This window comes from Vulpes vulpes, chromosome 2 (assembly GCF_048418805.1).
Source record: "Vulpes vulpes isolate BD-2025 chromosome 2, VulVul3, whole genome shotgun sequence".
Lineage (NCBI taxonomy): Eukaryota > Metazoa > Chordata > Mammalia > Carnivora > Canidae > Vulpes > Vulpes vulpes.
Genome location: NC_132781.1, coordinates 47,916,481 through 47,929,706, shown reverse-complemented (window position 1 = coordinate 47,929,706; position 13,226 = coordinate 47,916,481). Strand labels below are relative to the sequence as shown.

General features: G+C 49.0%; 1 protein-coding gene across 5 annotated transcripts in view; it reads left to right on the top strand.

Annotated features, from left to right (window-relative positions):
* EHMT1 (euchromatic histone lysine methyltransferase 1) overlaps nt 1-13,226 on the top strand; it is a 144,253-nt gene that overhangs the window by 95,614 nt on the left and 35,413 nt on the right. For all 5 annotated transcript variants that reach the window (XR_011999768.1, XM_072747993.1, XM_072747991.1 and 2 more), the window contains exons 9-12: nt 2,319-2,450; nt 5,653-5,798; nt 11,068-11,211; nt 12,437-12,663. Coding sequence is in view for 4 of the 5 variants with exons in the window: in XM_072747993.1 (XP_072604094.1) it covers nt 2,319-2,450; nt 5,653-5,798; nt 11,068-11,211; nt 12,437-12,663 (649 nt within the window). In the remaining variant the exon portion in view is untranslated. The remainder of the gene's footprint in view (nt 1-2,318; nt 2,451-5,652; nt 5,799-11,067; nt 11,212-12,436; nt 12,664-13,226) is intronic.

The window sequence follows — 13,226 nt, the reverse complement described above, 5'->3', positions numbered from 1 at the left end:
CCGCCACTTGATGACCTTTCCCTCTCCCCAGCCAGCCCTCCCCTCCCTAGACCCTTCTGCTCCACATTGTCTGCAGAGCAGTTGGCGCTTTGTCAGAACCTTATTTGAGTGGTGACTGGGTAGGTACCCTTTCCCTGTCTGGCTTCTTTGTCATAACAGTTAACATCATCTGTGTTTGTGGCAGTAGTGGATGGCTGGCCAGGAAGCACTGGTGGATGGCTGTCTGTGGCTTATCCTTCACCTGCTGTGGACCTTTGGGTTCTCTCCAGTTTTTGCTTCTTACAAATAGAACTGCCAGGAGCATTTGTATACAGTCTTACCGATCAGATACTTTCCTTTATCCTTGGTAAGTACCTAGGGGTGGAATGGCTGAGCTGGATGCTGTCTGTCTGACTTTTCAGGGAACTGCCAAGCAGTTTTCAGTAGAAAACCTGAGTATTGCCCTCTTTTACATTCCCACAGCAGCAGGAGAGCTCCACTCCTCTGGGTCCTTGCCACACTTAGGTTGGTCTCTTTGGTCCCAGTGCTGCTGGGATGCCATAGGCCTCACTGTGCCCTCACTTTTCTTGTTGAGTAGTTGAATGCACTCTTGTTGAGTGCACACAGTGGCCTTGCACGCCTTCTTCTGTAAAGGTTTCTCTTTCCTGCTCATATCAAAATCAGATCATATGCCTTCTCCCTGAGTTGGAAGAGTTCTTCCAATATTTTGGATACAAGTCTTTAGTTATATACACATTTTGCGTATGTATATGCTTAGTAAAAGTTTCAAAAATTTTGTGAATCTAGTTTATGAATGATTTTCTTTTAAAATTCATGCTTTTCATGATCCCAGAAACCTTTGACTAAATCAGGTCACAAAGATCTTATCCTGTGTTTTCTTCTTGAAGTTGTACAGTGTTAGGAGGTCTTGTGTGTGCGTCTCTGACCCATTTGAGTCAGTGCATGTGCATGGGCTGTGCAGGGCCAGGCTCCTTTTGCGTGTAGGCACTCAGTTATTCCTATCCCTCTGCTTAATTTGACTTCTTTCTCTGTGTGGCCCTTTGAACCTTGGTTGACAGTGGATGTGTGGATGGTTGTATTTGCTCGTTTATCTTTACGCCAGCACTGCAGCACCAGGGAGCTTGTTCTGATTTCCAGTTACATTAGCTGCTCCTCTCTAGCCCCTGATGCCAAGGAGGTTTGTTAAGTGGATGTCAGGGAGGCAGAGCCATCCTCTGAAGCCCAGAGGAGAGCTGTGTGTGGTGCCCTTGAGCCTCCTGTGAGCTCCATCGCTTTCACTCACATATTTCCTTTTCTCTTCACTGTGGATGACTGGCCGATGTGGCTTTTATGCTGGCTGACAAAAGTGTTGGTAGACTCAAGACTTGGATATCGTGTGAGAGACGCATGCCCGCATGGTTATTCACATAGGGGCTCGATTTTTCTTTCTTTCTGTAGACTGTTTAAAGTTGCATACTACTCATGTTCCTCACATGGGTGATGAGCTCGTACTGCCCTTGGCTTCCTGTTGTCTGTCGGTGAGCGCCGGTGCAGCAGGGGGCCTCAGTGCCCCACTGCTCCATGTTATGGCTCACTTATCTGTGATCACTGATGTAACATCAGTGATGGATGTGTGGAAGCTTAGCTGTGGAAAATGAGCACCTGCCCTTTGCTGGTGTTGGGTATTATCCTGGGTGAGCATGTACTATTCACAGCCTTCCTCAGTGAAGTCACTGAGCAGGTGCCCATGTGTGTTCTCCAGGGACTGTGGGCAGGCCTTAAGGGCACAGGAGGCCGCAGTCTGGGCAGCGCCCATCTCATAGGCCCCTCCGTTATATTCAGGTCGCGTTGCACCTCTGGTTGTGATGCCCTTCGTACAGCACCATGGCTGAGAGGGGGACGTTTCCCATGAAGCCTGAACTCAGATGTGGGGTCGGGCAGATTTCCCAGCAACACTGCACACGTGGGGTAGCTTCTCCACTACTTTGCCTCAGCTGGCCTTTCAAACCTGAGATCAGAATTTTTGTTTTATTTTTAAAGTAGTGTTTAAGGATGTTTATGTACCATGTGTTTGTTTCCTTGATTATCTGGTATAGTTACAGAGAAACATGTTTCCACACATCCATTCCTTGTCTTTCTTGATACAGCTCCCCTTCCTCCCATGAACAATCTGTGGAAATGGGATTAGCAAGACAAGCCCAGGAAAGAAAAGGAGTGAGGCCATAGTGTCCTGGGCAGGGGTGGTGTGTATAGTTTTGAATGGGTTAATTAGCATCCCTGTGGTCTCTGCTGGGGAGGCAGGGCCGGTGCGGTGTTTCATGGGGCTCTTTTGAACGCAGGTTCTGAAGCATACACGTCATCTTCAGGAAGCACAGAGCAGGCAGCACCAGGAGACAGCACGGGGTACATGGAGGTTTCTCTCGATTCCCTGGATCTCCGTGTCAAGGGGACGCTGCCCTCACAAGTGGAAGGTGAAGGGGCAGCTGTGACTAGGCGGGGCACCATCTTGTTCTTTGTTTGCTAGGGGTGGCTTGGTATTGCCGTGATGCCCCCTGGTGGGTAATAATGGAACGTTTGATGAACTGCATCCCTGAAAGGTGGCCTGAGTGGATGTACCCGGCTCCTTTGCCCAGTCACCCACAGCTCTGCAGTGACACATTTCCCACAGGACCAGATGGTTGGTGGTCATGGCCTACCACACTCTCTCCATCGGCCACACACATTTTTAGGTAGAGTTCCCGATGGCAAGGTGTCCTGCCCTGGCTATGTTTCAGGAAATACACAAGTGGTGTAATTTCTAGTAGTGTGGCTTGGTCATCATCTCTGATTCTGATCGTGGTTGGTGCCTCGGGTTCTGTACTGGAATGAAGGGCACACCTAGTGCTGGTTTGGGCCTTGAAGGTGTGGGCAAACCCACAGCTCCCTGGGTTCTGGGCCTGGGGATAGTCAACTGGTCCGAGTTCTGCGGGGTTGCCTCTCTGCCACTGCTTGCTCTTCTTGAACCATTTAAAAACCCTTCATCAATGAAAAGTAACTAATCACTGACTATTTTGGAAAATTTGTTGAAAATGTAATATGGGGAAAATGTAAAATCCCAGAGTTATTTACATTCCACATGGACCTTGCAGTTGTGGTTTGTGTGCTGCTAGACGGGTTTAACCTGTCAGTCTTCAGAGGACAAATAACTAGCTTTTACTGTTTTGAACACTAGAGAAATCTTGATCACCTCTATAATGTGGGAAATCATACCTTTTAGCCAAAGACACAAAGTATAGCTTGTCCATCAGAGAAACCCATTTTTCTTCTTGCATCAAATGGAGCAGAACGCCTCCCTTGTGTGAAGTTGTTGGCACAGGCCTCTCATGCTTTCTTTCCACATGAGGTGCAATTTTTCTAAACCTGCTTTCAGGTTTGTTTCAGGACAGTACAGATTTGGATGTTAGCTGGGAATAGTACTTGGCTTAATAAGATGCCCTGCTACTGTGCCCCAGTGTTGGAGGTAAGGAGGCAGTGGGGAGGACAGTGGAAATTCCTGTTGCTCACGAGCAGTGTGATGTTGGGGTTGCCCCAGTTCGTTAGCTGAGCACTGGGAGATTTGTGTGTTTATGTGCTTATATTCTCTTTCTGGTGAAAGTAAGTGCCATACTGGTGGGAGCCGAGTTGGAGAAGTAGGAAAAAGTGACATTTTGTAAGTTGAGTTCCTAAACTTTATCTTTCTTTGGTAACCACGGATTGATCAGTCAGGGATTGGTCCAGTCATACTTTTGGTTTAGAGAATCAGCACATGGAAAAAACAAGTTACATTTGCCCCTGTGCCTTCAAGTATTTGCGGTTTGGACACTCAAAGAGAGATGCCCAAGGCTAGAGAGGAGGGATGGAGCACCTCAGGCTCACTAGAGGCCTGGGGGGATGTACCCTGGTGAAGGGTGCAGAGGGCAGTGGATGGTTCTGGGTCATAGGTCCAGAGGGTCCAGGCTTGAGCCTCAAGAATGTTTGGGCACAATCAGACTTCATCGCTTGCACATCCTCCTCTTTGGTGCCTTTGCTGCTAGGTCTGCCATGTTGAAGTTGAATGACATTTTGGTCTCAGCAGGAGTGGATGACGTGGGGATTTTGGGGGTGACCAGAGCTCAGGGGCAGTGGGCACTCGGGTGGGGTGCTTTTGAGCCATTCCTGTGGTGCCCCTCCTGGAGACACGGGCACACCTCACTTTGGGGAGGCATCTGAGCTGCTGCCACATTGTCCATGTGTGCGGGAAGCTAAATCCGAAGGCCTGTTCCTCAGTCCTACCCTCAGCCTTCTTGGCCTTGCTGGCTGGCCCCTTACGCAGTCTGTGTCGTCTTTGTTGTAAGATCCACTTGCTAAGCGGAGTCCCTACCAGGGCTCTCCCAGTTTTAAACTTTTGGTGATTCTGATGTTAGTTCTTGCTCACAATTTCCCTGTTTCCTCATGAAGGAAGGCCGTCACTCTTTTGGGGTATAGGTGACCCAGAGGTTCGGTGTTTTCACAGGGCAGATATGGTATGTGGGCTCCTGCTGCCAGTCATGGAAGATCCTGTGTTCAGAGTCTCCTGGCAAGGATCAGCCTCAGATTTTACACCAGGGTAGCAGTGGGCAGTGAGGGGATGTTCTCTGACCCCTTGTGGGCCCACTCGTATGGGTGGCGACAAGAGTCCATTTTTCTCTCTCTCTCTCTTCCTTTTTTCTTTTCTTTTCCTTTAAAAATTTTTTTAAGTAGGCTCCACACTGGGCTTGAACTCATGACCCTGAGATCAAGACCTTGCTGAGATCAAGAGTTGGATGCTCAACCTACTGAGCCACCCACGCTCCCCAAGAATCTGTTACTCTTAACTAAGAGCTAATGGCGAGCATTGAAGATGTCAGTCCCCTGTTGTTTCTACTTTGGCTGTCTCACAGAGGAGAACATGAAATATGTTCCTTTGGAAGCAGCCAGACCCTGTTGCCGGGTTGGATTAGGGATATCTCTGGCAGCTAGCCTGCACTTCTGCCCCTCGAGGCCAGCTCTGGCTATGCTCAGATGTGGGCTGCAGGCCCTCCTTCTCCCCTGGCATCTTCACCGTAAATTGGGGATGAGAAGGAGATAAGATGTACCACCCTTGTTGCTATTGTCATTGTTAGCCTAGCATCCCTCAACTTTTCTCTCCTCTCTAGCAAACAGTCTGGGTAATAAGTAAACCCAAATGGAATCTAATGTTTGTGTTTCTTTGGCTGCAGTTCTAAAACCAAGTAAGGGAAACAAGGTCTTAACACGTATCAAATGCTTTTTGTGTGAAAACCACAAGATTTAGGAGTAGCTAATGAAGGTATAGTCTCTCTCTGAAGACTAGGTCTGGGTCCTGGCTCCTGAGAACATGGATGACCAAGTAATTCTTGTGAGCCTGGCTGGTGTGTGCTAGTGGAGAGGTTCCCCTCCCAGCCCCGCTGGCCATGGGCACTCTGTGAGCTGTCCCCTGCTCTGTAATGCTGCTTGTACCAGCAAAGTAACTGGTGGTGTTTTACTTCCTTACACATGAGATTTCCAGAAAGACTATGTAATTGGTCGCTTTCTGGACGTCCATCTGGAGGCGGGGACTCTGTGCCCCTGAGCGTAGTGGAAGCCTGTCTGGGCATGTGCTGTGCTGTGCATGACACTCATACGTATCTGTGACTTTAGGGCTGGCCAATGGTCCTGACGTGGTGGAGACAGATGGCCTTCAGGAGGTGCCCCTCTGCAGCTGCCGGATGGAAACCCCGAAAAGCCGAGAGATCACCACTCTGGCCAACAACCAGTGCATGGCTACGGAAAGTGTGGATCATGAAGTAAGCAAGCTCACTCTCCTTGCAGCAGCAGGACTAAGGCAGGACCCCAGAGGCAGGGCAGAACTGTCATCTTGCAGGCCTGCCGTCTCTCCTGCAGCTTCTGGCCAGACCCCTGAGTACAGAACAGTTTTCCTCATTGGCTAGGGCCACTGGGCACCCCAGAAGCATACTTCATACTGGAGAGATGGAATAAGTAGCTACTTGGTCCTTTTTTTTTTTCTCTTTTTTCCCCTTCTCTCTTTTTCAGAGTGAGGAGTTAGTGTCCTTCCGTCCCAGGGGCTGGGTTGTATGTCTTCCCTCCTTCCCTCTCTCCTTTCCTTTAGCATCTGAGGGACTCACGGTCTCTACTGTATTCAGTGTGTTGTAAGATGAAACATAGATCCAGAAAACAATACAAGACACCCGTGTGGCCTCCTGAGTCTGTCTAGGGTATTAAACTCTGATAAGCTTGCACCAGGGTTCAGAATCTGACCCAGGCCAGAGTGGCCCCATCCTGCCATCGCTAGTGCTCACGTCCCTGTGTTTCTGAATGTCCTCGGCATCTGTATATGAGCCCGTAGACACTGTTGTCCTTTTGTCTTTTAATTTACACATATTCCCCCTCCTTTTCTTTTCAATTTTTCTGTGGAATAACCTGGGCCACATGGCTTCATCATCTGGAGGTTGTGGGTCCTACATGCATGGTACTCTTCCACTGTTTCTCTGCCCTCCACATACATCTGCAGTTTAATGCAGAGACAGGCCAGACTGTTCACTCCCTCTGCAAGCCTTTAGGAGATGTTAGCCCAGGGTTTTGAGATTTCCTGGAGGCTGGACCACCCTGGCCCCAGGTTGCGGCTTCCCTCCCCCAGTGCTCCCTACTGGGCTTTCGCATGATGACTTCTCATGTTTCAGTATCCCTGTCCTTGTGTCCACCAGACACTGCCTCTGTCTTCCTTCTTGTACTCCAACATCTGTGTGGTGTGTGCCTCGTGGCTAAATGGGGTGTGCTTCCAGACACTGGAGCCTTATAGCGTGATAGCTTGATTCTGTTGTAAGTGTTGTCTTGTGATTGTGGCTTTGCCATCTAGTTGCTATTTTGTGTGGGCTTCCAGAAAATTCTTAGGCCGCTGCTGTTTTTCCCAAGATTGTTTTTGTTTTGATGGTCTGCTCATCTCATGTTCAGCTGCTAGCAGGCAGCCCTTCCCAAAACAAGCGCCCTTGTCTGTTTTCTTGGTCAGGTGGCTTTTTTTGAGGCACACTTTACACAGTAAAACTCACCTTTTTGTGTGTGAAACATGCAGTCGCATGACCACCACTGCTGTGGGGAACCTGCTATTCAGATCTTTCAAGGCTCTCTGACTCTGTCCACCAGTTCTGTTGCTGAGGGAGGCATGTGGGATTGATTCGTCAGCTGAAGTTGGGGTTTTCTTCTTCCTGACCGTCACCTTGGCTCATGTGTGTTGAGGCCCTTAGTGTGCACACATGTTCTTTGGGGCTGTCCTTCTGCAGTCCTGCGGAGACCTCATCTGCCTGGTGCTTACACAGCCAGCTGGGGTTTCCTGTGATGAATGTCTGCGGGGCACATATTGCCCACCCTTTCCCTTTCCACCGTCTTTGTCTTTTTTTTTTTTTTTTTTTTAAGATTTTATTTATTTATTCATGAGAGACACACAGACAGAAAGAGCCAGAGACACAGGCAGAAGGAGAAGCAGGCTCCATGCAGGGAGCCCGACGTGGCACTGGATCCCGGGTCTCCAGGATCACACCCCAGGCCAAAGGCGGCGCTAAACTGCTGAGCCACCGGGCTGCCCCTGTCTTTGTCTTTAAGTTGAAAGTGGATTCTCTAGACGACATGTATTTGGGCTTTACTCCTCATGTGACCTAGCAGTGTCTGTCCTTGAGTCAGCATGCTCTGGTCATCCCCACCTCATGCTGTGGTTGCCACTGTTACGCTGTGACCTGACCATGTGCTTCATTACGTGCATCATCATTGGACGTCTGCAAGGACTGCCCCGGGGTTAACAGCACTGTCTTTAATTTGTCACGGTGACCTGCACTTGATGCCACACCCATTGGCCTCCTGTAAGAGTCTTCTGGTAATGGGATCCCAGGTCCTCCTTTCCACCTTTGTGTCACACATCTTAATTTCATATGTACTTAAAACCCACAGGGTATTGCTATTATTTTTGCTTTAAATAGTTATTTTTCAGACTGATTAAACATACAAGTAGTCTTTGATTGACCTTCACTTAGACCCTACACAGGGACCACTCCCACTCTCTGCGGTCAGAGCCTGGGACCCTGCCTCGTGGCCGTCCCCAGTGCGGGGCTGTGCGGGCAGTGAGTTCTCTCACTCCTGTGGGCCTGGAAATGTCTCTGTTCTGCCTTCATCTGACACAGTATTTTCACAGGTGTGGGCTTCTCCGCACCTGTAGAATCCGCAGCTGTGTCATGTTCATGGTTTTGGACGAGGACGCTGGCCGCCTTTCCTGGCTTTGTTCCTCTGTATGTGATTTTGGGTTTTTCTGTGGCTCCGCCAAGGTTTTCTCTTTGTCTTTGGACCTGAGTGGCATGGTTTTGCTCTTTCTTTTGTTTTGCTCTTTCGATGCTTCTCCTCTGTTCTCTCTGATCCTCTTGGACTTTGATCTGGTGCTGGCTTATCCTTGAGCCTTTTCACCTCGCAGTCCTTACTTCTCGACCTGGCTGTGCTCCCTTGTCTCATACTCCAGTCACACATGTGTCAGCTTACGTGATACTGTCTAAGCTGGTGGATGCTCTGCTCTTTTTTCTATTTCTGTTTTAGATTTGGGTTAATTACATTGAACCTTTTTCAGTTCAATAATTTCTTTTTCCTTGTCAAGTGTACCCAAGAGCCAGTCACATGCATTTGTCTGTTTTCATATTTTTTTCTACCATTTTTATTTGACTTTTCTAACATTCCCAGTGTGCTTGTGTGGCATTACGGCGCCTCCCAGTCTCCTTGTGTGGCCTGTTCTGGCTCTTGGCCATGTGCTCAGACCCTGAGTGGAACCCCTCAGCTGCAGCGTCTCTGCTGCTTTGGACCAGATGATTCTCTGTGTGGGACCATCCTGTTTGTTGGCTGGATGTTTAGCAGCATCTTATCTCCTGCTTATGACAACTATAAATGTCTGCAATGTTGTCAGATGTCAGCTCGGCTGCATGGCAGTCTGAGAATTCCAGCTCTTCTCGCTGGCTCTCCTGGTCTCCCTCCCTGGGGGGCAGCCACTTTGACCTCTTTCAATTTTTCCTTGTATTGTTATTGTTTTCCATAACCCACTTTCAGCTATCATTTCCTGAGTGTCTACTAAAGAGACTCTGCCTGTTGGTTTCTGACCATAGCCGAGGTGCTCCTCTGTTAATCCCACTCCTCCCTCATTGCCCCACCTGCAGTCTGCATTCTGTTTTCATTTTTGTTATAAATGTATTTGTGGTTTTCATAACACACTATGGGAATGCTCACAGCTGAGCCAGTTGGCATGCTTGGATTACATATCTTCTCCTAAATAAATTTTTATTTTCCTGAGTTAATAATTTTCTCGTTTTTCGTTTTCTTTGTACCTGTTACAGATTCAGTCCTGGACCATGGGTTTGCATGTTTCCGTAGAGATTTTCAGCACATCAAGTTTGGGTCATAGCTTTCTCATATGGGTGGTGAATGACCTTCAGTAGCTTCTCACAAAAGGTTGCTGGCAAGATAGATATCTAGATTTTGTATTCTGGAAATACTTTATCTCAGTCAAGAGCTCTGTATTGGACACAGTTTCCTGTTTATGTTGAGATTGCTCCTCGCTGTTCTATTGTCGTTGGCGAAGTCTTTGCAGTGCTCACTGTGGCCCTGTGGAGAGCATGCTGGTGTCTCAGGCTGCTCACCTCCCACACAAGCAGGGGCGTGCACATCCTTCCAGCTCATGTACCCTCCCCTTCTCTCCCCGTATAGGGTCTAAATGAAGGTCAATCAAAGACTAGTTATATGTGGGATCCCTGGATGGCTCAGCGGTTTAGTGCCTGCATTCGGCCCAGGGCGTGATCCTGGAGACCCGGGATCGAGTCCCGCATCGGGCTCCCTACATGGAGCCTGCTTCTCCCTCTGCCTGTGTCTCTGCCTCTCTCTCTCTCTCTCTCTCTCTCCCTCCCTCCCTCCCTCCCTCCCTCCTTCCCTCCGTGTCTCTCATGAATAAATAAATAAAATCTTAAAAAAAAAAAACTACTTCTATGTTTAATCAGTCTGAAAGATAATCATTTAAAGCAAAAATAATAGCAATACCCTGTGGGTTTTTAGCACATATGAAATTAAAGTGCGTGACACAAAGGTGGGAGGGAGGATCTGGGATCCCGTTACCAGAAGACTCTTACACGAGTCTACATGTTACCTTTATTTTAGGTCCTCTAGGTGGTGTCTCTAGTTTTCTTCTCTATTTTCCCTATTTTTGTCTTTTTGCTTCACTTTCAGAAAATCCCCCATCTTTATTCCAGCATTTCTGTGGAAATCTCCCTTTCTTCCATCTTACTTCTGATTTCCGAGAGCTCATTTATGTTCCCCGAGTGTGTCTTATAGCCTCCATTCTAGCATGAGAATGGCCACAGGGTCTGTTTGGTTAGAGGCGCTGGTGACGGTTTCTTACACATTTCTCCTCCTGCCCTGTCTTGTGCTTGTCAGACTGCTGCTGATTACCACTTGGTAGCTTTAGTCTCTGTGCTTAGTCTTTTCTTGCACCACGGGAGCAGATGTGGGTTGGGGAAGGTGGGTCTGGGCCTTGCTGTTGGCCAACTCTGGATCACTTGGTGGGGGTGAGGGGGCATAGCTGGCTGAGCAGTGCTGGGGCAGAGCAGGGGGTCCCCCTCAGGGGTGAGCAGCTGTGGGGGTACACCTGGGCCACACTTAGCCCATTGTCTTTGCCACTTACATGTTGCCCTCTGGTGTTTTGCCCTGGTCACCCTGACCACTTGTGTGTTTGTGGATTCGCAGTGAGGTCCAACTGCTGGCCCATGACATCCTTTCTGTATGGCCTGGTGTATGTCCATTTTTCCTCATTTCTGGCCTACATCTCAACTTGCCCAGGATGTTTTCCTTGATTTGCCAAGTTAACCACTTGCTCCTCTGACATTGTGTATGACCACCTGTCAGGCTAACTGTTCTGTTCTGGCAGACGTGCGGATGGAGTCCTGCTTCCCTCTATTCCCAACCTTACATGGAGCCCTCAGACTTGCATCTGCTGAGCCCCTCCCCAACGTCTGTGTCGCTGACCCTGGTCTTGTGTGATTGCAGCTGGGCAGGTGCACCAACAGCGTGGTCAAGCACGAGCTCATGCGCCCGTCCAGCAAGGCGCCACTCCTAGTGCTGTGTGAAGACCACCGGGGCCGGATGGTGAAGCACCAGTGCTGTCCTGGCTGTGGCTACTTCTGTACAGCGGTAAGTGCCCAGCCCGCCGTGCAGGTCCCCTGCTAAGCATACTATTGCCAGTGCTTCCTCCCTCCCTCCCTCCGCTGGCTGACAGTTGTGGCAGACACCTTGCAGCAGCTCCTGTTCGGGGGCTCACCTGGAGGCCACCTCCTTTAACATGCTCTTTTTTTGCTCCGTGTGAGCCTTCAGTCTCCCGGGGACAGCTGGGACATGTGAGCTGATGCCCTCAGCTTTCCTCCTCCTGCTCAATGTGTTTGAACGCACCGTGGCCTTGCTCCTGAGCAGGCCTGCCTCGCCTTCTGCTTTGCCTTCATCTCTTGGTTTAGGGTATTTTTTTGTCACTTACTTCATTCCACATATACCTGTGCCCATAAGAACATGTGGAGCCTTGCAGTTCACTTGGCCCACAGCTGATCCCCCCCCACAGGCTAGGAGCTTCTCTGCAGCATCTGCCCCTGGGATTTCACCCCTGTGTGCCCTTCTTGTCTTCCACATCTTTTTGCTTCTCTGTGTCCAGTGACCCCTAGCTCCTGGCGAGAGCATACTGCTCTCACTGCTTCTTATCCTGCTGGGGGTTTACCTCCTTCGTCCCAGTGAGAACCCTTTTTTGAGGCCATCAGGGGTTTGCTGGATGTGCCCCTCAATGGTGCTGGGTCATCTCTGCAGAGCATTGTTCATCCTGACACTTTCTTCCGAAATTCTCTTTACTGGTTTGTCCTCTGGGGGTCCTTCTTGGGATCTGGTCTTCTGTGTGGTCTCTCTTTGGGTTAGAACAGCCCGAGAGTGAGGCCTTGGCCTTCCAGGGGGTAAGGGGCAATCAGGTGGCTTCTCCACACTTTACTCTCTCTCTTTAAAACAGCAGTGGGGCAGGGGGTCATCTGGGTGGCTCAGTTAGTTAAGTGTCTGACTCTTGGCTTTAGCTCAGGTCATGATCTCAGGGTCATGGGATCAGATCCTGATCAGGCTCTGCACTCAATGAGAAGCTCTTGCTTTCTCTCTCTCAAATAAGTAAATTAAAAAAGAGAGAGATATAAAAGAAAAGCAGCAGGGGTATGTGTGGACACACCATGGATGTGGGATATGGTCTGCTTACGTAGCCAGGGACTGGGAGTGCTGGGTGGCCTCAGGGCCCTCGGCCCCATGCCGCTCGCATATAGATTCAGTGGCACTTTGTTTCCTTTCATACATGTTGGCCCTAATTTCAAATGATAATTTCTTGTCTTCCTGTTTTCAGGGTAATTTTATGGAGTGTCAGCCTGAGAGCAGCATTTCTCACCGCTTTCACAAAGACTGTGCCTCTCGAGTCAATAATGCCAGCTACTGTCCCCACTGTGGGGAGGAGATCTCTAAGGCCAAAGAGGTGACCATTGCAAAAGCGGACACAACCTCCACCGTGACGCTGGCCCCCGGGCAGGATAAAAACTCCTTGGTGGAAGGCAGGGCTGACACTACCACAGGCAGGTATGTGCCTGGTGCAGCCTCAGTCAGCTGCTCTGGAGATGTGTCTTTAAATGCTGAGCCCTGCTTGTGTGTGTGTGTGCAGGCACAGCCCTGCATCTGTTGCATACGAGTTTACTGTGAAACCTTAGGTTTAGCTGCATGCATACTGCATTATATTTTGATAGCCCTATGAAAATGAAAAAAGATGTTCCTCTTTTAAGGGAAGGGTTCATTTTGGGAATATATAACATAGTAAATATGGCACTGATATAGAGAAAAGTAAAACTTCATTGAAGGCCATTTAAAAGAGCCTTGAATTATATCAAACTAAATACTGACAGAAGGCCAGTTCCTTCTTGTTTTTCTGTGTTAACCCTGCTAATCTATACATGTTGCATACTTTGAATCAGATTTCCAGGAGCATTTCCTTTCCCTGGGGAGAGCAGAGGGTTTGATAGCTCTAGCTGGGAACCTCATTTGCAAAAGCAAACTTGAACAAGGTTCTGTAATCCTTGGAAAAGCCACCCTTACTTTGAATGTCACTTTTTTTCTGGGAATTTACTTCTGAACTGGACTCTGATGCA